Below are 25,298 nucleotides of genomic sequence, written 5' to 3' on the forward strand. Positions count from 1 at the left end.
CCCAGGACAGGAAGTGGTGGACATCTGAGACTGGAGGTGAAGAGGTGAGGGTGGTGTGGAAACAGATAGTGTTGCAGGTACTGTAGGTTCCAGGGGCAGGAAGTTGTGGACATCCATGCCTGATGAAACAGGATATAAGGTCTCCTGCTGGGAGGAAAAGGTATATGGGGGGTGAGCACCATGAAGGCAGCAGTGAAGTAATACACGTATGTAATAGGATGTGAGCATGGAATTGTGGCTGAGACCTTAAAGTGGTAGATATCAGAAACCAAAGCGAGTCATGTGCCAGGCCGCTGTGCAGCAATCTCAAAGGAGGGGTTTGAGAACTGATGTGCTGGCCCTTAACCCTCCCTTCTTACCCCAAGAATACAAGGAGTCGGAGAGATTAGAGACAGGGCTATGAAGAGAACTTTTGGAGAAAGCTGTGCTGTGAACGCCCCACCCGTCAGGGAAAGGAGAGAAAGGGCCTCACCTCAAGGCGGAGGAGAAGGCTCCAAGGGCCCCCTTGGCGAGATTGCTGTGTGTCCCCAGCAGTTAGAAATCGAAAGGGCAGAAGTTGGGTTGGGCAACCGCTGAGGGATGAGGCAAAACAGAAGAGGCTGAGTAAGAACCAGCCACACACCAGCATTTGCTGTGGCCAAGTACATGTGAGAGTTTCCAAAGGACCACAGGCGGGCCATGCCTCAGAGAGAGCTGGCGTGGGGCTGGGGTGGATTCAGTCCACGGGGACTCCGGAGGGTGGACGGGTCCTCAGCAGAGTGAAGCTAGAAGTAGATCACCAGGTGCCTCGGGGCTGCAGAAGGAGTGGCAGCCACAGTGAAGACGCAGAGACCTGGGCCCAGGTTACTGCAGGCGGGGCTCCCCTGAGAACCAGGAAGTGCCCACGAGACAGGCAGCTTTGAAGAGTTGCCAGGCACAGCGCGGAGCCATCTCACCAAGGGACCATCAAGTAAGAAGCGCTCTGCTCTCCTTCCTCTCCCATCCCCTCCAACCCTGGAAGGATCAGAAACCACCGACGAAGCAGGAGAAAGAAAAGAGTCCACTTCCCCGGGGTGCAGGCTTTCTGCCTCAAGCAGGTCCCATCTGGGGTCGCAAGGAGAGGACTTACCTTTCATTGGGAAAGTTTTGGTTACTGAACACTCAGTGCCCTGAACATTCTAATTGAAAACTGAGAGCGTCTTTTTGTGATTTAAAGTAACCATCCACTCATTCACTTTTATTCCCTAAAAGTGGGCAGAAAATCATGGGGCTGCCCAAGTTCACATCCAGGGCAAGGGAGAGAAACCAGCCCCACTGAAGAAACAAGAGGAGCAGAGGAGGTGAAAACAACGTTGCATTCACAGCTGCTCCTGGGAGTCATGCTCGCTCACACAAGTGAAGGGTAAGGGTCTCCTCTACACAGTAAAGAATACAGATTTTGGTAGCAAAAAAAGTGAGTTTGGCATCTGGCTCTGCTACTTTCTACCTGTGTGACCGTGGGTAAGTAACATAAGCTCCCTGAGTCTGTAAAATAGGGTCCATGAAGCATATCTTACAGGTTTGGGGCAGATTAAATAAGATTTGGGAAAACACTTAGAAATGTATTGATTCTATTCTCCACTCTGTTACAGGATGTTGTGGGGTGGCTAGTGAGCCTGGGTGTGCCAGGGAAGGCTTTCTGAGGATGGTTGCTTTTTACACTGTCATCTCCAGAGGACAGAAGAGAAGCAGATTGGCAGAGGGGCAGCACAGAATACTCTAGACAAGGGTGGGAGGAGACTACGGTTGGCAGGTAAAACACGGAATGCCAAGTAATTTTTTACTATAAGGATTATTTTCTATTAAAAAAAAAAAGGGTGGGTGGAGGTGGAGGAGGGTATAGGAGGGATAAATGGTGATGAAAAAAAAGAAGAGAAAAAGAAGAATATTTTGTAGTGTAAATGGAACGCATTTACACTACAAAATATTCATTGCTTATCCGGAATTCAAATTTAATTGAGTGTTCAAATTTAATTTTCATTTGCTAGATCTGGTCATTTCTAAATGAGACGGAGTTGGACTGCTTCTTCTGTAGTGGAACATCACCCCGTAGGGTAAAGTCCATCCTCATCCTTATTTTTCTAAGAGTCCAAATTGGGAGGAGATTGCATATCAAAAAATTCAGTTAAGAAAAATGGGGGGAGGTGGGAGCAGGGTATAAGGTGTGGCTTCAGTGGTGGAGTATCAATTCCTGGTCAGGGCATAAGCCTGGGTTTCTGGCTCAATCCCTAGTAGGGGGCACGCAGGAGGCAGCAGATCAATGATTCTCCCTCATCATTGATGTTCTATCTCTCTTCCCCTCTACCTTCCTCTCTCTGAAATCAATAAAACATATTTTAAAAAGAAAGAAAATCAGATTGAATTGCGTTGAAATGCCCTCACGCCAGTAACGTACAGAGGAAGCAGGCTAGGGAGGCTGGTCCCTCAGCACAACAGCACCCCGTGCAGGTGGGCACCGTTTGTGCCTGGAGGCAGAGAAATGGATGACTGGAGACTCAAGATGCCTCGCAAGTTCTCTCCCAGGGCTTGTGCCTTGTCAGGAGCCCTAACCCTGGTTCTCTTGCTTGTTTAAAAGGGCAGCAAGGGACAGGGCAATAAAGGTCCCCCAGAAGCAGCCCCTCCTGGGGGAGGTAGGGGTGGCTGAATGCTGACAAGGCCCTTTGCTTTGTACCCATCCTGCTTATCCCCAAACAACAGAAGTGCTGCTCAGCCGCCTGGTCAGCCTCATTATGCTCTTGCCACAAAGTGCTGAGTCCAGCGGCTGTCCTGGCCCCATGACCTCACCCTCCCACACTGAGCCTCATCCTGTGAGGCTCCCTGGGCCCAGAGGCGAGGCCGGGGCATTCCATCCATCCATAAAATTCTGCGTCTCCACCATGCTTGACATGTAACCCTAGTGTGGAGGAGCCCAAGGTTCAAACCCACCATGTTCCATTTGAAAAGTCCTCTCATTCACCTCCAAGTCTAACAGCCCATCCCACTGGACACCCAGTTGCCCCGCCTGCTTGTGCAATGAGTGTGTGCACTGAGAACAGGGTTCAAGACCCACGTCCCCAATGCGCTTTGGAAAATTAGACTGACAGGATGCACGGCTAAAACTTAATAAAGAAAAATATTGGAAACAAAGAACAACTGAACGAATGTGGTCTTTTCCAAATTCAAAGAAAACACTTTTTAATCTCATCATTTTTCTAAAGTTTTTGCTGCTTGTTCCCACGTGTGTCTATGAAAATCTGGAAGAAGATGATATCTGATCTGGACAATTACTACTGTAGTTACCCTTTACTGAGCTCTACCTGAGTACCTAATGCTGCCCTAAGTACCTTTATCTCCCTTCATCTGATGTCAGTGGGTCAGGTAGGTATTATTATCCTACTTTGTGTCAGAGGGACAGGGCTGCCCAGTGGAAAGAATATGGGCTTTGAGTCACATAGACATGCATTCAAGTCCCTGCTGGGTTTCCTGGCCCAGAACTTGGCCCCTCAGAACCTCCGTTAACTCATCCATAAAATGGGTGTTATAAGATCTACTTTTTGGAGTTGTTGTGAAGATTAAAGAGGCACCATCCGGTTCATAGTAAATGCTCAGTGAACTGTAGTTATTGTTATTATGGATAAACAGGAGAGAGCCAAACCCAGGTTGGGAGAAAGGATTACAAGGTGGCGGCTCCCTTCCTTCCCACTCCTGGGGTGGCTGTGTCCTGACTTTCCTGGGAAGAGACGGTGGTGGGGGCTGGAGGTAACCAACATGAGCAGGTGAAGCAACAGTTCCAGGCAATGTCAGAGGCGGAATCCTCTAGAACTTGGTTAAAAACCATATTGAGGGAACATTTGAAAAACACCATGGTTAGTGCGGGAGATCTGGTAATCCTTTCCCAACCTCCACGGATTTAAGGTAATTGAGGAAAGTGGAGAGAAGACAGGCCGGGGCTATATATGACTCCGGGAATATTTGATGGATATTGGCAAATCGTTTGCACAGTAACCCCAACCCCCTTCGCCCCCATATACACACACAATAGTTTTGTGCGTGTGCGTTTGGTCTTTTCAATCAAACATTAAAAAGCTCCACTGTTCTGTTGGCTCAAACAGTCTTCACTCTACTAACTCTTCAGTAGGGTATAAAGCTCCCACATTAAAATACTGAGAGTAGCCCTGGCTGGTTTGGCTCAGTGGATAGAGCGTCGGCCTGTGGACTGAAGGGTCCCAGGTTTGATTCCGGTCAAGGGCATGTACCTTGGTTGCGGGCACATCCCCAGTGGGAGGTGTGCAGGAGGCAGCTGATCAATGTTTCTCTCTCATCAATGTTTCTAACTCTCTGTACCTCTCCCTTCCTCTCGGTAAAAAATTAATAAAATATTAAATAAAATAATAAAATAAAATACTGAGAGTATATGAAGCACAAACACAACACAAGCAAGTCAGTGTGGCCAGGGCCCAGCCACGGTGGCTCAGTGATTGGGCATTGACCTATGAACTAAGAGGTCAGGGTTCAATTCCTAGTCAGGGCACATGCCCAGATTGTGGGCTCGATCCCCAGTGTGGGGCATGCAGGAGGCAGCCATTGATGTTTCTATCTCTCTACTTCCCCCTTCCTTTCTGAAATAAATAAAAATATATTTATTTTTTTTAAAAAGTCAGTGTGGCCAGGGTAAATAAGAACTATATCATGGTTACCTCTGTGCCCATAGAGTCACAAACCCCATCATAGGATTAATTTATTCAAGACATATTTATTGCCCAGGTTGGGTGGCTCAGTTGATTGGAGTGTCATCCCATGCACCAAGGCAGATTCAATTCCTGCTCAGGGCACATACTTAGGTTGCAGGTTCAATCCCCTGTCGGGGCACATACAGGAGGCAACTGATCAATGTTTCTCTCTCATCTCTCTCTCTCTCCCTCCCTTCTTTCCTTCCTCTCCCTCTAAAATTAATAAAAACATGTCCTCAGGTAAGGTTTAATTGAGCTAGGAGTCCTGCCCAGAGCTGCAGATGTACTGATGAAAGAGACAGATGAAGCCCCTGCTTGAAGTCTCGTGAAAGAAGCAGAGAATTGAGCAATCAGTTTCTTTATTTTCAAGAATACCTTTAATCGTTTTGCTAGAAAATATGATCACATTGTTCAAAACTCAAAAAGTACAGAAAGATGTATAGTGAAAAGTTCTGTTCTATAATTGAGCCCCAAGTGCCTCAGTTCCCCTCTTTGGAGCCCAATATTTCTAGTTTCTTAAGTAATTTCTACAGCGTGATCAATGCAATAATTGGAGAAGTACAGAGTTCCATGAGAGCACATTGCGGGAGTGCCTAAGCCAGTTCAGGGTTTAGGGAATGAATGAATGAATGAGTGAGCAAATAAGTGTTTCTCGAAGACCCCAATTCTGTGGAGGAAGAGAAGAAAAGGTGAGGAAGAACCACCAGCCATGGACCCTGACGCCTTAAGCCCTGCACAGCCACCAGCCGGCCAGAGATCATCCCCAATGCGACTCTGTCCCTTGCCGGCCATTGATCCCGACATCACCAACTTATTTAGCAGCAAAAACATCCTGGCGCAGTGCATCGTGCTTAGCACCAGGCCTGTCCATTTGGAATATTCTGCCCAAGTCTACAAATACTTGTGAACATACCAGAACTTGCCCCCGGAGTTTTGGTTCTGATGAACCTTGAGTCACAGGCCGTAGAGTTGGCAGAGGGATTAGGAGAACTTCACTGGGAAGGGTTTCTTCTCTCCAATCAGGTTTTCTACAGTATCTGTCATCAGAAAGAGGGTAGGATAATAAACCAACAATGTATCTTCTTTTTTGGAGTTGAGAGAGGCTGAGTGACTTGCCCAAAGTCACAGAAGCTGGGATTTGAACCTACATCTGCTGGGCTCCACTACACCTCACCCCTACTTCTCACAGTAGCTGAGGTGCTTAAACAATACCTCCTGCCCTTCAGGGCTCCTGGGGAAGCCCATGAATCCCCTACACTACCCTCCTCAATTGTTCTTACCTTCCTGAGCAAAATCTTTTTACCCATTAGGGTACTTACTATAGTACCTTGGGCCTGTGAGACTGCCAAGGGCCGAAAGCAGTATATTAAAAATCTAAAAAGATAGCCCTAACCGGTTTGGCTCAGTGGATAGAGTGTCGGCCTGTGGACTGAAGGGTCCCAGGTTCGATTCCGGTCAAGGGCATGTACCTGGGTTGCGGGCACATCCCCAGCAGGGAGTGTGCAGGAGGCAGCTGATCGATGTTTCTCTTTCATCTATGTTTCTAACTCTCTATCCCTCCCTTCCTCTCTGTAAAAAAGTCAATAAAATATATTTATAAAAACACACTAAAAGGATGTATAGGCTCCAAATTTTTCAAAGAAGATTGCAAAACTAAAATGAAGGTTTAATAAAATAGCTACAGAGAGGCATGTCTACTAGTCAACCGTAATTGAATTTAACTCTTACATATTTATATATAAGTATATAGTATACAAAAAAGATTCCCAAGAACAGAGTGAACCATTTTTTTCTTAATGAAGTTCAGAATTAAACTAATCCTTCACATTTTTTAACCACAAAGACAAAAACTATATTTTCTATCTGGGAAGTGAGGTGAGGTTTGATGTGTTGGATAGGACAGGGGTCTTAGGAAGGGCCTGGGGTGTCGTGAGGAGTCTGGAGAAGGACAGCGCCAAGCACTCACCTCCCAGCTGCTTTGCGATCACGACCACAGCAGCCACTGCCGCCAGCCTCACCCACAGCAGTGGGGCCTCTCTGCATTTCTGTGTCCCTCGTTTTAACAAAGGCCTGAGGGATGCCTGCCCAGCAGGCTGAGCCACCAAAGCTCTGGGGATCAGGGAGAACTAAGCAGAGGGAAAGGAGAGTGCTGACAGGGCAGAGGCTGCCAGCCTTCAGGGCTATAAAGGGCAGGGCCCCAGAGAAAGTGGCACCACATGGAGACCCAGACTGTGCATCGAGAGCTGGGTGAGTAAAGTCCTGAGGGACGCTCGGGCCCTTCCTTCCTTTCTCCTGCAGACACATGCCCAGGAGGGGACCTCATTTTCATGCTGCCTGGTCAGAGCCTTCTAGGATGGCTGGAGAAGAGTGGGGAACTCTGCAGGGAGGCAGCCGTCTCTTGCCACCCCAAAAGGAGTCACTAAGAAGGCAATAATCACTACCCTCGCCATCACAGCCGGGAGGAGGCATGGGGCTGCAATAAATGACAGGCTCCTAGGGCATAGGGAGCAAGTGGAGGGGGCAGGAGCTTGGAAATGCTTATTCAGAAGTTCAGACTGGAAAGATATACCACAAAATTGACATGCATCAGCCCCTGGGCCCGATACTAGACAGAGGGAAGGGCCATGAATGGCACAGCTGCCTGTCTTCCTTCTTCCTTCCCTCCCTCCCTCCCCTTCTTCTCCCTCCTTATCCTTCCCTTCTTTATTCTCCCTACCATCTTTTCTGTCTACCTAATCTCTCTGAGACTCAGTATCCTCATCTGCAAGATGGGGACAATGATAGTACTTACCTCACAGGCTGGCTGTGAAGATTGCATGTATTCATGCATGCAGAGCATTTAGGACAGGGTCTGGCACAGAGTGAGCCATTATTAGGTGTTAGCTATTATTGTCCTCTTTTCTTCCTCACTTTCCTTCAGTAAGTTTTTTTCAACGGCACCCGTGCCCCCTCACCCCCAACCTCCCAGTGCCCCAGCATGGACTCTGCTTGGTGCTGCAACTTGCACTCAGGAGACCCAGGCCCTCCATTGAGATGTTCACCAGGACATAGTCAATAGGAGCACAGATCAGTACTGTGACGAGCGCTAGAAATCAGGGAAGAAAGCAAGCCGCTGCGGGCTGGGGAGAGCAGCAAAGTCTCTCTGAGGAGCTGGGCAGGTTGAGCGACAGAGAAGTAGGAGGGGAATGGGAGCATGGCCATGTACAGCCAGTCAATCAGTTTGAGGGCTGTGAAGAGCTAGGTGAGAGTGAGACCACACACTGGTAATATGAGGGATCTGGACTACATGGTTGCCAAGGAGTTTATATTAGGGTGTGAGACTGAGGCAATGCTGCCACCTGTAGGGGGTACCTGGAGGCTGGCAAGTGAACGAGAGCTACATTTATCAAGAGGTCACGATGCCTGTGCCAGGCTTTACCTGCACTATTGCTTCTAATCCTTACAATAACTCTGCCATAGAAGCTTTATTGATGGAAGACAACAGACTCAACTAGTGAGAGGCAGAGTCAGAATCCCAACCAAAGTCTTTCTGCTGGACTTCAAGCCTCCTTTACTCCCCTCTCTGCTCCATCACCTCATCTCCATCCCAGACGCCATGTCATTGGTGTGTGTTCTGTCTTCCAGGAACCCTTCCAACCACCAAAATGGCTCAAACCAACCCCATGCCAGGGTCTGTGGGGCCATGGAAGGTAAGCCCTCCCCCATCGCATGGGAAAGTTCATAGGGGAAGGTCCAACCAAGGTCCAGATGCTTTTTCAGGAAGGATCGTTTAGGATGTCCCATTTGGACAGAAGGATGACTGTGGAAGCCCATGATGGGTGGGAGATAATACCTAGTTTTCTAGTTCAACTCCTCTCTGCGCCGCTAAAATCATCTTAAAGTTGAGCAGCCCAGAGTAGATTATGCCATGGAGAAACTGAGAGCCCAGAAAAGAGAGATTTGCCATCGGATCAAAAATAAGTTATAGGACCCAGGTCTTCTGACTCTCATCCTGAACTTGGTTGTGACTATTACCTGAAGTGGCTGATCCTCAGTCTGACCCTCTACCCTCTTCATTGGATCAACTTGAAGGCCAGTTCACAGCTTTGGGAGTTCGTTGTCCTCTAGCCAGGTTTAAGAATTCTCATTCAAAGCATGGAAAGGGTTCATTACAACTCTTTCTCTATACCTTAGGTTTCTATAGCACGTTTGGCTGGAGAACCTAAGTAATAATCCACAGGGAGCCCCTGGGCCTCCCAGAATCCTGGCCCCTGGGCCATATTTATGCAGGAAGCATAGTGAATAAGAGTCCTGGAGTCCTTGGTCTGTCTACTGGGCCAGTTATTGTTCCTAACAGACCATCCTATATAATAAAAGGCTAATATGCAAATCAACCAAACGGTGGAACTACTGGTCGCTATGATGCGCACTGACCTCCGGGGGCAGACGCTCAATGCAGGAGCTGCCCCCAGTGGTCAGTGCACTCCCACAGGGGAGCGCCGCTCAGCTAGAAGCTGGGTTCCCAACTGGCAAGCACAGCAGCCGTGGCAGGAGCCTCTCCTGCCTCTGCGGCAGGCAGTGCTACAGATGTCCTATTGCTGGCTTAAGCCATCAGTCAGACATCCCCCAAGTGCTCCCAGACTGCGAGAGGGCACAGGCTGGGCTGAGGGACCCCCCCCCCCCAAGTGCATGAATTATCGTGCACCGGGCCTCTAGTTCCTATCATAAACCAATCCCCCACACCTTATCCTTATCCTGGGCATGTGAACACCACCAACTAGTGGCATTAATTCAAACCCCCTCCTATCCTATCTACACTGGAAGAGACCTCATCAGGCATCCTGGACTACAGCTAGTGATGGAAAACACAGGGTCACACATAAGCTACACTGTTGACCAGGACTCTTGTTTTTCCTGATGTACCACATTCTAGCTCTCTTTCCCATTCAATCTCATTTCAGATAACCATCTATGACCAGGAGAACTTCCAGGGCAAGAGGATGGAATTCACTAGCTCCTGCCCAAATGTCTCTGAGCGCAGTTTTGAAAATGTCCGATCTCTCAAGGTGGAATGTGGCGCGTGAGTATGGACCTCAGCAGAACCTCAGGCTCCTTATTGCCAGTCCCCTAAGACTTGGGGCCATAAAGGTGGGAATTGGGGAAGAAAAATGTTCCCCGGACTCTACACATGTAATTTAGTAACTCAAAGCTAGAAGGTACATGAGGTTTTTAGTGGCTTGGTACTAGATTTGTGAGGTATTAAAGAAATATATAGACCTAGCCAGTTTGGCTCAGTGGATAGAGTGTCGGCCTATGGACTAAAGGGAGGATTTGTTCCAGTCAAGGGCACATACCTGGGTTCAGGCTCCATCCTGGTCAGGAGTGCATGCAGAAGGCAACCATCGATGTGTCTCTCTCACATCAATGTTTCTCTCTCTGTCTCTCCCCCTACCTTCTACTCTCTCTAAAAATCAGTGGAAAAATATCCTTGGGTGAGGATTAGAAAGAGAGAGAGAGAGAGAAAGAAAGAAAGAAAGAAAGAAAGAAAGAAAGAAAGAAAGAAAGAAAGAAAGAAAGAAAGAAAGAAAGAAAGAAAGAAAGATATAATGGGTTGAGGCAGTGACAGTAATCAGATCTATGCTTCTGGACCCCATAGGCTGCTACCTAGGATTCCTTTCACAACAGCCCCAGGACCCTTGAGTTTTTCTTGCCTGCAGAAAATAGAAAACAGCCAAGCTGCAGCCTCTTTACAACCAACTCCCCTCCTGTATGTCCCAGAGAGAGAGCAGACATCACTAATTTCTCTGTGTAAAAAGGAACTCAACCACAGCACTTGAGAGTCATGTTGGTTCATATTTAGTCGTCCAGGAGTTTCTGGTTGGTGGTTAATCTCTTCGGTGAGGAAGACCTTCTCTTGTTTTGTCTTCTGACGCTTGGCAGGATAGTCAAGGCCTTTATCATCAGTATGAAAACACATAAGGAAAGGACTCTCATTTGGCCTAGGCCCGTGGTCGGCAAACTGCGGCTTGCGAGCCACATGCGGCTCTTTGGCCCCTTGAGGGTGGCTCTTCCTAAGCCTTAGGAGTACCCTAATTAAGTTAATAACAATGTACCTACCTATATAGTTTAAGTTTAAAAAATTTGGCTCTCAAAAGAAATTTCAATTGTTGTACTGTTGATATTTGGCTCTGTTGACTAATGAGTTTGCTGACCACTGGTCTAGGCAGTTGCTCACAACCAAAATTGAGCTTTTTAACTTCTTAAAAGGAATACTTTAAGGTATTGTCAGTAACTGAAACCTGGTTGTGAAAATATGATCTGAGGGGTCTTATAAATAAGGTATGGGTATGCAACAGCAGGAGAAAGAACCCACGTAATCCATCAGTTGCCTGTTCAACCCTTTGCTTCCTTAGGAAGAAGCCAATAGGTTTGGCTGGAGCCAAAGCAATAGTCAGTCACTTTATCCTGAACCTGGAGCTCCAAGTAGAGAATAAGGTAACTAGGAAAGAAAGGAAATATAACTTTAGACTGACTTTGCTAATACACATTACTCAGGCGAGTGAAGTAGATCCTTTCAGTGGATAATCCCAAAATAAATGTTACATTTATAAACCTGCTTAGTGCGGCTGCCAGCTCACATCCCACCTCATGTGATAAATGTATTCTTTTGTATGGCTTTGTTAGAATTGGCTTGATATTTTACTCCACTATTAACATCTAAAGCAAAAATGCCTTCTCCCTGAGGCCACGTAGACTCTGAACACCAGGAGCAAATGCCACTAATTGTCTTTGGCAGCTGGATTGGTTATGAGCATACCAGCTTCTGTGGGCAACAGTTTATCCTGGAGAGAGGAGAATACCCTCGCTGGGATGCCTGGAGTGGGAGCAATGCCTACCACATTGAGCGCCTCATGTCCTTCCGCCCCATCTGTTCAGCTGTGAGTCTCTGAAATTTTTACTTCTGTGCCTGTGGGGAATGGGGCAAGAGAGAGTGCATATGGATTGACACACATGTTACTTCTCATCAGTTATGCTGAAATGTGGCAGGAAGAAAGAGAAAAGTAAAAGAAGAAAAACCACTGGTCTCTCTGTTCTAAGTTTGCCATTTGATTTTTATTTACTAGATAATAATTTCATTAAGCTAAAAGTAAATGCCTTCCTATTTATAGGTGGCAGGAAGTGGATACTCAGGAGCCCAGATCTTCAAGTGCAGTGGGGTACTAGTAAGAGCCTTATAGTAAAAAAGTAAATCCTTAGCCAGTTAAAATTCAATCCGTATAACATTTTACCCAGAAACAGCGAAGTACTAACGTAACCTTTCAATAAGTGGGATAACTGAAGAAACAGATAAATTTTCCAGTGTCTTTTATCTTTGATTCATAACCTTCTGGTTTCTAATACTAAGCATTATTCAATTCTGCATCAGACTAGGATACTTCCCACTCTTCGGGAGTTCAAGTAGACGCAGGATAATCTTCAACTGTCTGTTGAAAATGATCCTTATATTGGGAAGAGTGAGACTGGGCTACAACCTTTCCAAATATTTGTCTATATCATGTGATTTTTTTTCTCATGATTTTAATTAATGATCTCACCTTAGTTTAAAATCCTACTGAAATTCAAGTAGTAAAGAAGGTAACCTAAAGTTATAGATCTAAAATATACTGCCTTATCTAGATGTTTGCATCTCACTTTAACTCTGCATTTTTCCTAAGTGTATACTCTGATGCGTTTTAAAAAATATGTACACCCAAGTAACCAATACCCTACTCAAATATAAAACAATTCCATCACCTCATAAAGTTCCCCGTGTCCCTTTCCAATCAATTGCTCCTCCCCAAGTTCTATCACCAGAGCTAATTTGGGCTGTTTTCGTACTTCATACAGGTTAGTCTTTGCATTAAGAAATGCTTGTGTAGTATTCACATCCCCTACTGGACTTTTAGATTATTTCCAACACCACGCACACACGTTTACTTTCCCTATTAATTTGTGGGATCTTTTTCCACATTAGTGAATATTAATCCCTTGATTGGCTGTGTGTTGCAAGTGTTTTTTCCCCTGTTGTTATATTTTCATTAGTCTTTTGTTGTTTCAAAGTATAGTACCAGTTATTTATACATTTCAAATGTTACTAGAGGCCCAGTGCACGAAATTTGTGCAAAGGGGCTCAGCCCTCGCAGCCCTGGCTTTGTCTGGAAAGCTGTTCAGCTGTCCAGTCTAATTAGCATATTACGCTTTTATTATTATAGACTAGAGGCCCGGTGCACAAAAATTTGTACACTGGCGGGGGCGGGGGGCGGTATCCCTCAGCCCCACTTGTGCCCTCTCACAGTCTGGGACCCCTCAGGAGATAACGACCTGCTGGCTTAGGCCCACTCCCGGGTGGCAGAGGGCAGGCCCAATCCCTAGGTGCAGCCCCTGGTTGGGCTCAGAGCAGGGCCGATTGGGGAGTTGGAGCACCGCCCCCTATTATGCACAGAGCAGGGCGGATCAGGAGGTTGTGATGCCACCCTCAGTCACGCTCAGGGTAGGGCCGACTGGGGGGTTGGGGCGGCGCCCCCTGTCACACTCAAGGCAGGGTCAACGGGGAGGTTGCGGCGCCACCCCGTCACGCACAGAGCAGGGCAGATCAGGGGGTTGTGGCACCACCCCTGTCACATACAGAGCCGGCCGATCAGGGGGTTGGGGCGCTGCCCCCTGCCACGCACAGAGCAGGGCCCATCAGGGGGGTTGGGGAGCTCCCTCCTGTCACGCACAGAGCACAGCCGATCAGGGGGTTGGGAAGCTCCCCTCTGTCACGCACAGAGCAGGGCCGATCAGGGGGTTGGGGCGCCTTCACCTTTCATGAACAGAGCAGGGCTGATAGGGAGGTTGTGGCCCCGCCCCCTGTCACACACAGAGCCGCAGGGCGATCAGGGGGTTTGGGCACTGCCCCCTGTCACGCTGCTCCAGTGGCCAGGAGGCCTCGTGGCTCCGCTGACCCCAGTGCTAGGAGGCCTCACGGCTCCACTTGACACAGGGGCAGTGAGGCCTCACTGCTCAGCTGATCCCGGTGCTAAGAGGCCTTGCTGCTCCGCTGATCCCGGTGCCAGGAGGCCTTGTGGCTCCACTGATCCCGGTGCTGGGAGGCCTCGCTGCTCCGCTGATCCCGGTGCTGGGAGGCATATTACCCTTTTACTATATAGGATAGAGGCCTGGTGCACAGGTGGGGGCCGGCTGGTTTGCCCTGAAGGGTGTCCTGGATCAGGGTGGGGGTCCCCACTGGGGTGCCTGGCCAGCCTGGGTAAGGGGATGATAGCTGTTTGCAGCTGGTCACACCCCCTTCAGGGTGGGGGTCCCCACTGGGGTGCCTGGCCAGCCTGGATGAGGGGATAATGGCTGTTTGCAGCTGGTCACACCCCCTTCAGGGTGGGGGTCCCCACTGGGGTGCCTGGCCAGTCTGGGTGAGAGGCTGAGGGCCGTTTTCAGGCTGGCAAGTGACTGAAGCTCCCAACCTCTCCTTTTTTTTTCAATTCTGGGATTTATTTACCTTCTATGGCTATCACTGGAGCTGAAAGCCAGCTTTAGCTCTGAGGCTCGGCTCCAGCTCTGAGACCTCGGCTGCTGAAAGCAGGTTTCTGGGCTTTGTTTACCTTCTGTATTTGAAACTTTGTTGTGACTCCAGCTCTGAGATCCCGGCCGGCAGGCTGAAAGCAGGTTTCTGGGTTTTTTTTAGCTTCTATAATTGCAACAATGTTTCTTAAACTACAAGCTCAGAGGCTGGCAGCGGCAGGCAGGGAACGTTGGCCTCCTCCATCACTGAAGCAAGCAAGCCTCCTGTTCGCTTCAAGCTGCCTGGCTGCTGGCCGCCATCTTGGTTGGCAGTTAATTTGCATATCACCCTTAGCCAATGGGAAGGGTAGCGGAGGTACAGTTAATTACCATGTTTCTCTATTATTAGATAGGATGGTATTAAATTGGATTAAACAGGATTATGGGTAAATTTTTTCTTATAAAAAACTGCCTGAAATATTTTGACCTCAATGATCATGTACTTCTTTGTGTAAACCAGGAGTGTTTTTTGAAAAATATGGTAATTACAAAATTAAGATAGCCATAACACTAGTACTAAACTTTAAAAAAAAATTTGGATTACAGAATCATAAGGAGTCCAAAATTACCATCTTTGAGAAAGAAAACTTTATTGGACGCCAATGGGAGATCTGTGATGACTACCCCTCTTTGCAAGCCATGGGTTGGTTCAACAACGAAGTTGGTTCCATGAAGATACAATGTGGGGCGTAAGTGCAAAAACAGTGTTGGAGCACATTTCAAAGTAACTCTCGCAGCTGTAAATCTTGAGACTATTAACATAGCAGTGATTGTGTCTTATCAAATTTCATATATTGGCATCATATTGGTATGGCTGTAACAGTCTAGTTATTTACAATTTTGAACCTCAAAATCTTGGTACCAACTTCAGGTCAGTTTTTTTCTTTCCCTGAGACTCCCCTAGAGTCTGTGGAATCATTTGTTGATTACTCATACCTTTTTTCATGATCAAGGTTAATTTTTAATTAAGTATAGCCATTACTTACAAATGGCGCCTGACATTTTCTAGGCCTAAAAGTATTCCATACCAATTGTGTTGAGGAAAGAGGCTGTTTTGAAGTATTGACCAGATCCTAATTAGGTTTTAATAGGCCAATGTGCTTTTGGATTTTCTAGCTGGGTTTGCTACCAGTATCCTGGGTACCGTGGCTATCAGTATATCTTGGAATGTGACCATCATGGAGGAGACTATAAACACCGGAGAGAGTGGGGTTCTCATGCCCAGACTTCCCAGATTCAATCAATTCGCCGTATCCAACAGTAGTGGATTAGAAGCTCCAAGAGAATTCCTCAAGCATGAGACAACCTTGCTAAGCAATCTAGAATGAGCTTTATGTTCTGCTCACAGACACTGCTTACAAATGTTAGTTGCTGAAATCCACAATAAATGTCATTTAAAAAATGAATTAACTAGCGTGCTTTATATAAATCACACTTAAATGGCTGCAAACTTTTAGAAACAAGTTTCTATAAAATCCCGGATTTCCTTCTGTGTCCTTGGAAGTCACTTACCAGCCCAACCACAATTATTCCCCATGTCAAATAACATTCAAGCAAATAACCCAAATGTACCAGTCTTGCAGTGACAAACACACTTTTGGTAAATGTTTCTGCATATTTTCTCCTCATCCCCTACCCTAATAATGTTGATGTCAGCATTGATTTTTTTTTCAACTTGGTGACAAATCAATGCTAAACAAACTTAGGAAATTTCTTAAATAATGCATTAGCATATATTTCTACATAAAGTTATGAATAAATCCAGTCTTGGCAGCTTATTTTGGTTGCTTAATTGCTTAGCTCAATTTTGGTTTCATACTTTAAGGTTCAATATCATGCAAAAAGGCAGGACAGCTGTCCTCACAGCTGATTTTTCAATAAACACGCCATTTTTAAGCACCTTAATAATCTGGATGATTTTTAAAAATGCCATGACATAAGACCACAGTACATTTAAGACTTAAGTTTGTACATTTCATCTTTTGGAAATATATCATCAATGTCACAATATCAACTTAGTTTTCAGTAATTTTTGTTAATTAAAGCACACAAAATATAACACAAACACCTCAGAAAACTTTAAAATTTTTTTATTCAACCATGTACACTTATTGTCTCTTAATTGGATCTACAAAGTTCTCAAGTTTTTTTCTGATAAAATAAGTAAATCTTGGTATGGATGTAGAGTGTTTGTAATTTATATTTTTAAAACACTGAACATGAAGTAAGACATCAATAAAGGAAGATCATTACGTAACTGACACTTCTTCAGAATCCATATCAGAAACAGCTATGGCAAATACCTAAGCATTTAGCAAAAGGATAAATTTCTGGCCACTATTCTTTTACCTAGAAAAGGCCTATCTTTTTGACTGGGCAAAACAAACAGTGAAAACAAAAAAAAAAAGTCTTGAATTGGGAGAAGGAAAACATCCTCTAATATAACTGTAGTTCACTAATTATCCTTTCCCTTAGATTGAGGTAACTCAGCTCCTAAATGATGACGCACACAAGACTGAACATAAGTGAACTACTGACAGATGCTGAGAAGCCAGAGCCATCTAAGATGATGCTACACTCCTGCATTTATGCCTTCTGAGGCCATGCATTATCGGCCACCTTTTGAGTCTTGACTAGTAGACTTCGTTTCTGTCACTTTCAGTGAAGATACAGAAGGGTTCTGCTGTGTTTTCAAAGTCAACAATAATACATCAAGAGCACACTTGATGACAGAGAAGTAACATTCTTCTATACATAATTAAAAACTATAAAACAAGGATTTCTTTTGTATCTAGAAGCATGGGGAAAATACCATTAGTATTATCTTCTACTTAAACTTATTAGCCTCTTCTACAAAGGTCCTGGAGAGATTACAAAACAATCTTTTGAAAGATGACTGACAAAACCTGGCCAGTAAATCTACACAATCTTTTAAGTACACATACATGTGAAATAAAGCTATTTATTTAGTACATGCAGACTGCAGCAATTTAACCAAATTCTAAACTTGTTCTAATCAGCTTGGATAATTTTAAAAAGATACACATTATCTTTAAAACAACCTGTGCTTAGATATTTAAGCAAGATAATGATTCTAATTTCAAGTCAATCATTCATTCATTAAGCCAAATTTATGCTAGTCATAAAGGTAATAGGTCATCCTACACCTTTAAACCAGGTTTAAGTCATAAAATTATCAGATAACTCCATGTGGCATAAGATCCTTCCTTCATTTCAGTTTGAATTACTTCCCATTTTTATTTGATCAAATAAACCAAAAATTTCACTGAGGAAGTAAGAGCATCCAACAGTTTATACAACTGATAAAAATGCCCTGTTTCAAGAAAAGCCCTTTAGTAGATACAAGTCAAGCTCTCATTTAAAACTGGAGTTTACTAAAACAGGTGCCAGTTTTCCTCTCTTTTGCTTCTACTGATAAGCTAGCCCAGTACTATAATTTTGAGCCATGTTTCTAAAGATGGTGAAGCTAAGAACAGCAAAGTAATAAGGATAAGTCACTTTGGGTAATGACACACAAATTAAAATTCAAAACATGTGCATAGCTTTATTCATCTACTTAGATCTAACCTTTTCATGGAGCTTCGGCAAAATTCGAGTGTGCAAAATGCATTTCTAAAACGTAATGCAAGCAAAGCTTTTCACATTTACACTGGCAAGAAATACAGAGAAACTAACAAGTCACATCAGGGAGAGTTTTTTTAATGACAAGAATTGCACAGTTCATTATTTTGAGACAATTGTTGCAGACATAAGTATTTAAATTTTTCTAAGCAAGGTGCTTTAACAGTAAAAAAATTTTAAAGTTGGAAAGAGCCAATAACTTGGATCATAGCTCACATAGAATTCCAAATTAAAGCGGACTGTTATCTCCCTAGATTTTTCAAACAATGCTTTTTATAACACTTTTTTTTTTAAATAACACTAAAGGAAACAGCAAGCTGAAACTTTTCAAAGCACACAAGAAATGGTGTCATCACATTACTCGAAGAAGGTGCTAAGGAAGGAGGGAAAGGGAGTGAAGAGTTCTTTTACTATTTCCCACTACAGAACAGCCACTAACAGACTAAGAACAAACAAAAGAAACAATAAAAGTAAATTAAATCACTTCCCCAGTTTATAAAATAGTTCCAGTTTGTGACAAGATCTATAACTTTAAACAGAGAGCACCAGTTGGGCGATAGAATGAGCATTTCATACTGCATAAAAATTAGTGAGGTGGTAAGAACCATCAACCATCTCAGGCATTACTACATGGCCTTTCCAATTTATTTATTTTTTAATACACATGCAAGGCACATTGATATAAAAATAGATCTCTGGCCAAGAAATATATTAAATAAGCAAATTAAAATTTGGCTTTGCAATATTGGCAACATCAAAATATAACCAGATAGCTTTGGACCACATATCTTTCTCATATTCCTCCACCCCATTTGGTGTTTTTTCCTCCTATTTTGGGTTCAATCTTCAAGTTTGGGTATGTGCTTGAGAAATGACTTTTCTCTTGTCAAGTAGCATTCCTACTATACTTGTTTATCTTTGCCAAGTAAAAATATACTAGAGAAGCAGAATAGTTGGGAGTTCTAATTGATTTAATTAAACTAAATCGACTGGCACGGGGCAGCCTTATTTCTCTTCTGTATACAAACAAAAAAATTAAGTCCTCAGCTTATATAGTAGACATTTTCTTTCTAAAAGAGAAATCAGCAACAAACCGATACTACTCCCCTTAAGCCATTCTTCCTAAATCCTCCTTTTGAGGCAGAGAGAGGAAATAATAGAAACAAAACTAAGTTTAAAGGATTTTTCAGTAGTAGAAGACATTTTAAGGCCAAAAAGTGTAATACTAACAGAATTTTTCTTTTCCTACGTTATTGTCCTTCATAGGCCAATACCACAAAGTTAATTGTACTGATTCCCTCCCAAAGAGAATTTTAAAATTCATTCACTTTTGTTACTGGCTGTGCTACAGGAAAGGTATCAAAACAACCTATAAAGGTATGGTATGTTGTAATGTAAAAAGTGCATCACATTTTTGATTTTCAGTTTCTCATAGCAGCAGCAGGATTAATCCGAGACAGATAAACAGTTGTATTTTCATTCTAAAAATGCAACATACCTAATGAAATGTATTCAAGATCATGAAAGGATCCTCCTCTTAAAGGATAAATGAAACAGACTAATAATAGACAAACAGGGGCAAACTAGAGGCATTCATTCATATTTACATATTAAAATCATTTTAACACCAAATCTTTATATCTAGCAAAAGAAATATTTTAAAAATAAAGCAGACATTACTAAAGCAGTATCCATTTTTGGAGCCTTTGTTTAGCACCTGAGGAAAAAGGGTATATGGAAAGCTATATAATTTACCTCAAGTTGGTTTATTGGTCTGTGGAGTAAAACTGATATACAATGAAAGGGATACTGCACTGGGAAAAAAACACATTTGTAACTATGTTAATAAGGCTGTAGAAAAGGGATACTGCAGTATTATAAAATGGCTTTAAAACTCTGGACATACACAATTGTATGGATAAATAGGGAAGTCTGAATCAGCAATCCCATCACATGTGAGGATGGCTGTTCCATAGGCTTCTAGCCAATAACTGCTGACACTCCCAGTAATGCAAAATCAACATACCACTCATGCTTCACTGGGTGTTTTTATTATGCATACAACTTGAAACACTATTTATTCATAAGACTCTTGAGTAGCAAAACTGTGAAGTTTAATTTAAAACACATTAAAGCACTGCTTTTGAGTGGAGCCAATGATTCATCATTTAAAAAACCAACATAGGGTGGTCCTGTTTCTCACATCTGAACAGATGTAAGTATATTAAAAAAAGAAACAACACATTTTATGATACTTAAAGCAAAAGCCCATCTTTTTCACCATAAAAGAATCCTGGTGCCTGTTAATTACATTAATAAAAATAACATCAATATTAAGAACTGATAACCTATGTGTCTCTGCAAACTTTGAGCAGCTATACTTCTAGTCTTGTCCTTTGCCCATCCCCTTTAAACAAATATGTATACTTTGGGAAGTTAAGCAAATCCTACCCTTTCTTTTAAAATTCAGCAGTACTACCTAGGACTTAAGAGACAATGCTTGATTAGAATCTAATTCAACTGGTGCAGGCCAACAGACCTATTATAAAACTATTGTCCAAATGTGTGTTTTTCCCACTATAGTGTCTGTTTTGCAGTTAGCATAGGTATACAAGAGGGATCATGTTATTTGAGAATATGGTCCAGTGGCATAACTACACTCATAATTCTTGTAAAAATGAGACTTTTAATCTATTTCTCTAAAGAAAGCCTTGAAAGAATGACTCCTTATTTAGTGGAATTTAGAATCAAGTGCAGTCCTCTTACAGATTTCTTTGCCTGTGGCCTTTTGGTATGTGACATACAATTTCACACTAAATGGCTTTTTCATGTTTGAAAAAGTGTACAGCAAAAGATAAACCATTATTAGATCCCTCTAATTAGGTTAGCAACAAACCTCATGACTAAGGATGAAACCACCACTGCTATGTACTGCTTTGTGAATAAACACATTTGTATTGTGGACAACGTTCATAATTGAGGTTTGCAATACCTTCCCTAGAAACTGTTATTTGAAGAAAACAATGCAGCACTTCTTTCCTTTATAAAGCTTTTATAGATTCTGAGTGATGACTAGGTAAGCAGGTGATTAACAACAAAATTCTAAAATGGAATCTTTCCAGCCATTTATTTCAAGAAAAAAACTATTTGGCATTAACAAATTCCTAGTTATTTTCTATGGCCTCCTCAAAGGCAGAGGAGAAAGGGCTAACTACAGATGCTGTAAATACACTTTATGTGAAAGTTCATTACTAGGAGGTCAGAGGAAAGGCTATGCAATTATCTTCAGTTCAGCAAAGTGGGAGTGAATAAAGAGAAAGATAAACACACCCTGTCTTTTGTGGGGAGGGGGAATTATTCAAGACATCTACAAGAGAGTGGTATGTGACACAAAAGCCTACAATCAAGACAGATTTAAAAAGAAATCTTCACCCATAATTAGTATCTTCATAGCTATTAAAAAAATAGGTCATGATTTCATTCTTAGTGCCATTTTTCAAACACTACCCCTTAAAGGATTAAAACCACCTGACTTTATTCTGTAATGAAAACAAATGGCACAAAATAAATAGAAGTTCATTCTCTGAATACTAATGTCTTACACACACTTGTTTACTAACTTTTAATATCTCCTTCTTTCCCTCACACACACACAAGCAGTCCACACATACATACACACACACACACACCCCATTTGCAGTCTTTATAATGGAGGGATGTTAAAAATCCCCTCTAGACTGTATTTGGTTTATGCTACAGTACTAATACTCTGAGTTGAAGGAAAATTCTTTATACCAAACAATAACACATTAATGTTATTTAAATGTGCTAAATTAATCACAGCTGAAGTTTTTTTAGAAGCTTACACAAAAATAATGAGAAAACAGATCAACTCTTAAGATTTTTTTTTTTAATAAGTGCTCTGTAAGGAATTGTGTGAGGACCTAAGGAGAAAGATTGCGACAAGTAGAGAGTTAAGTATTACCAAACAGCACAAAGGAAATTTGTCCCAAAGTCCTGCTTGTACCTAAGCAATTAAGTCCATTAACCCAATGCCCCCAAAATACTGACAGTTAATATGATGGGGCACTAGGGTTACCAGAAGGTTAAGAGATATTTCTAACTATATACCTCTAACCATATACTCAAGGAAATTTCAGTGAAATCAAAGTGAAATGTTGCATTGTCTCGTTTAGATGTGAGACTCTGAAAAACCTTTGGACAAACAGAGAAGGGATACATTCTCTTTTTGGCTTCTCTAAACATGGAGGCCTGAGGGATATGGAAGGGAAGTAGGAAAGCAACAACTTTCTAGAAATATTTTATAAGTGTTGCTTCTAAATTTAAAAGCCCAATTCAGATGGGGGCTGGTTTGGGATTTTTTTTTTTCTTTTTAAATGTATATTAATTCAACCTCTATATGTCACAAACCCAGAAAGTTTCCTGTGAGTTGTGACAAAAGAGCTTTAAAATTCCAGGCAAGCAAAATGGAAATTAAAAAAAAAAAAAAGGAAGGGGACATGGGAGGGTGGGGGTGGAATCTGGCCCTAAGGCGACAAGTGGTTACACAAGGCAATTGAACACACAGCAGAACTTTAAAACCTGTAAAACAAACTGGAGCCTTTTTTCCTTTAATCAACCTTATATAGTTTTTTAAAAAAACTTTTTGAAAATTTTTATTAAAAAAAGAACACAAAAACACAGACTTCTTTCACTTCATTGCATTTCCAGTTTGTTCAATGCTTTAAAGCTCAAGGATGCTTCTGCTTTCAATTGTACATGGGCTTGAAGCATCCTAGCTTTTGGCAAGCAGGCAGGAGACTCAACAAAAATCAAAATGGGAACAAGGCAGACTAAATGCAGGGCACATCTGTAAACATATTATACATTTAAAAATTACAATATCAGTAAAAGTGATACAGTTTACAGGTGAAATGAAACTATCTGAAACTGGCCTATCACAAGTTTCTGAACCTGGACTGATACAATAAGTTATTATATATATATATGTATATATGTACACACACACACACACATATATATATATATACACACACACATACATATATATATATATATATATTATGTATAAAAAGTTTTGTTTACATCAAGTGGAATTGGCAATCCATGCTTATACTTTTAAAATCTAAGCAGGGCAGAAATCCAGACTATAAAGATATTTATTCTATGTTGAGTCCAATAGCTTCTTTCAAAAACTACTTGTTAAAAGCCTCAAATAGTCAACAAAACAAGAAAACTCATCCATACTACAGTCGCTCAAAACTGGACATTTCTTAAGCAACAGGGTTGAGCAAAAGTAGCTGCTTTCTCCCTGAACATCCCAGGGTATCCAGTCTACTTTTATTAGAAGACTACACCTCTCTATAGAAATGCCCTGCTATTTTAACCTGTATCTGACATACATGGATATACTAATTTCTGTGTGTGTAATGTGATGCTATATCAGGCCAGAGAACTTGTTTTTATGCCACTAACATCACCCAATCTTAAATTGGACCCTTTGTTTCTGCACACACAAAAAAACTTATTTTAGCATGCTATATACAAGCTGCAGTGCAACAAGATGGCAATGTGATAAGACAGGGTCAATGCTCTTCTCTGCCCAAAAGAAAATTTCCAGAGTTTCACATTATTTTCCTTAAAAAACCCATTTTGCTCTAGTAATAAAATATATTTATTAAGATATAATTAGAAAGCTAATAAGCTCAGAAGTATAATTTGCATGAAAACACATCTCCTATTGGCAGGGTTTATTATCTCCTCTCTGGCTAAAAACATTAAAAGTTTTAGTTTTCATGGAATTTTTTCTTCCCTTTAGGATATTTCTGAGAAATTAAAAGAATTTACAAAAAGGTACAGAAGTTTCTCTTTAGATGTTTGATGAAAAAAAAGGAAAACAGCACATTTAGTGTTAGTGACAGAGAGCAAGTCTGGAGCACCTACAGTTGAAAAGCAGAATATATTTTTGCTCCCACTTATATAATTACATTAAAAGATGGGCACAGGAGTATTTTTTTATATTAAATATCTAAAGCCAATTGTTTGTTATGTTACTTTTCTTTAAATGACACTCATGGATTCTTCACTTGTTAAAGTCCAATATGTAACTAAAGCCAAGTGAACTATGTACCACCAACTATTCCAGAACTGTAAAACTTCAATGCCCTCCCCTAACCCCACCCAACAAAAAAATAAAAGAAAGAAAATATTTCCCCAACACCCCACAGAGGCTGCTTAACTCCTGGCAAGACATGCAAATCATACTCGCTAAAAAAATACACTCCTGCAAACTTCAAGGCATTTATCCAGCATTCTTGCAGGGCTCAAAGCATAACCAAAAGATTAAGGGAGGAGTGGGAGAAAATGTTGACTCATTCTGGGTTCCCTGTGATTAGTGTATCACTTTAGTCACAGAATAAGATACAGAGATCTCTTAAGTGGATCTGCTTTTCCAGTGGGTCATTTGTTGCCCAATTGATGACAGCAGGAACTTTAGAACCACAAGTCTGTATTCATTAATTACTTGCATTCACACTTAAAAACAAAAACTAACATAAGAAAAAAGAAAAAAAACTATTCAGTACCGGAGATTAAATAACCATGTGTTGTCTCTTGAAATAAATTTGATTCCTTAAGAAGTCTAATTACTTTCAGTTGCCTTTTTTTAAATAACTATATATATATATATATATATATGTATATATATATATTTGTATATATTATCCTGTGATTCTACTTATGGTTCCTCTGCTGCGTTGAAGATCTAGGAGCATAAAAGCCTTGTGTCCCCCATGAACAGTGGCTCTAATGCTGCAGAAAGGTTACAAATAGGCAGTCTGGTCCTTCATTGATCTGGACTATCCATGGCTTCATTGTAAGTGATTATCCTTTTGGGATCTGGAGGGAAGGTTAAAAAAGAAATACATAAATAAAAATAAGGTTTGGAATCCTCAAATGGCCATATTCCAATAACAAATCCAAAATAAACATCATCATTTAAACTGCACCTCCTTTTAATGAAAATACAATTTAAAGACCATTTCCTATTTGTATTAACACGTGCATGATCCATTTTTCTCTGCCTAATAGCTCAGCATCCTAATGGATTCCAGCAACAGAGTTGTCAAGCCAATGCAAACCTCAGCTCTTACATATGAGAGTCGAGTTCACTAACAAGGGATTTCTTTATGTGTTTTTCCTGATTATAAAAGTAGTATATTGGAAAAAAGCAGGCCAAAACAAACAAAAATCTTAAATTGTCAATAACCCAATACTAAAATTTTTGGATTTCTTTTCTTTTGTTCACAGAATAATGAAGTCAAATTTTATTTTAAC

At 42.1% G+C, this 25,298-nt stretch overlaps 2 protein-coding genes across 2 annotated transcripts in view; one reads left to right on the plus strand and one right to left on the minus strand.

Annotated features, from left to right (window-relative positions):
* CRYBA1 (crystallin beta A1) overlaps positions 1 to 15,960 on the plus strand; it is a 24,030-nt gene extending 8,070 nt beyond the window's left edge. The window contains exons 2-6 of the mRNA XM_023759491.1: positions 8,228 to 8,416; positions 9,668 to 9,786; positions 11,503 to 11,644; positions 14,847 to 14,989; positions 15,417 to 15,960. Coding sequence (XP_023615259.1) covers positions 8,228 to 8,416; positions 9,668 to 9,786; positions 11,503 to 11,644; positions 14,847 to 14,989; positions 15,417 to 15,564 — 741 coding nt within the window. The 3' untranslated portion in view covers positions 15,565 to 15,960. The remainder of the gene's footprint in view (positions 1 to 8,227; positions 8,417 to 9,667; positions 9,787 to 11,502; positions 11,645 to 14,846; positions 14,990 to 15,416) is intronic.
* A 414-nt stretch (positions 15,961 to 16,374) lies between these two features.
* The window catches only part of NUFIP2 (NUFIP2, FMR1 interacting protein 2), a 30,591-nt gene continuing 21,667 nt past the window's right edge, over positions 16,375 to 25,298 (minus strand). Inside the window, exon 4 of the mRNA XM_006095544.3 lies at positions 16,375 to 24,860. Within this exon, the coding sequence (XP_006095606.1) occupies positions 24,808 to 24,860 (53 nt within the window). The 3' untranslated portion in view covers positions 16,375 to 24,807. The remainder of the gene's footprint in view (positions 24,861 to 25,298) is intronic.

The sequence above is a fragment of the Myotis lucifugus genome, unplaced genomic scaffold (assembly GCF_000147115.1).
Source record: "Myotis lucifugus unplaced genomic scaffold, Myoluc2.0 scaffold_157, whole genome shotgun sequence".
Classification (NCBI taxonomy): domain Eukaryota; kingdom Metazoa; phylum Chordata; class Mammalia; order Chiroptera; family Vespertilionidae; genus Myotis; species Myotis lucifugus.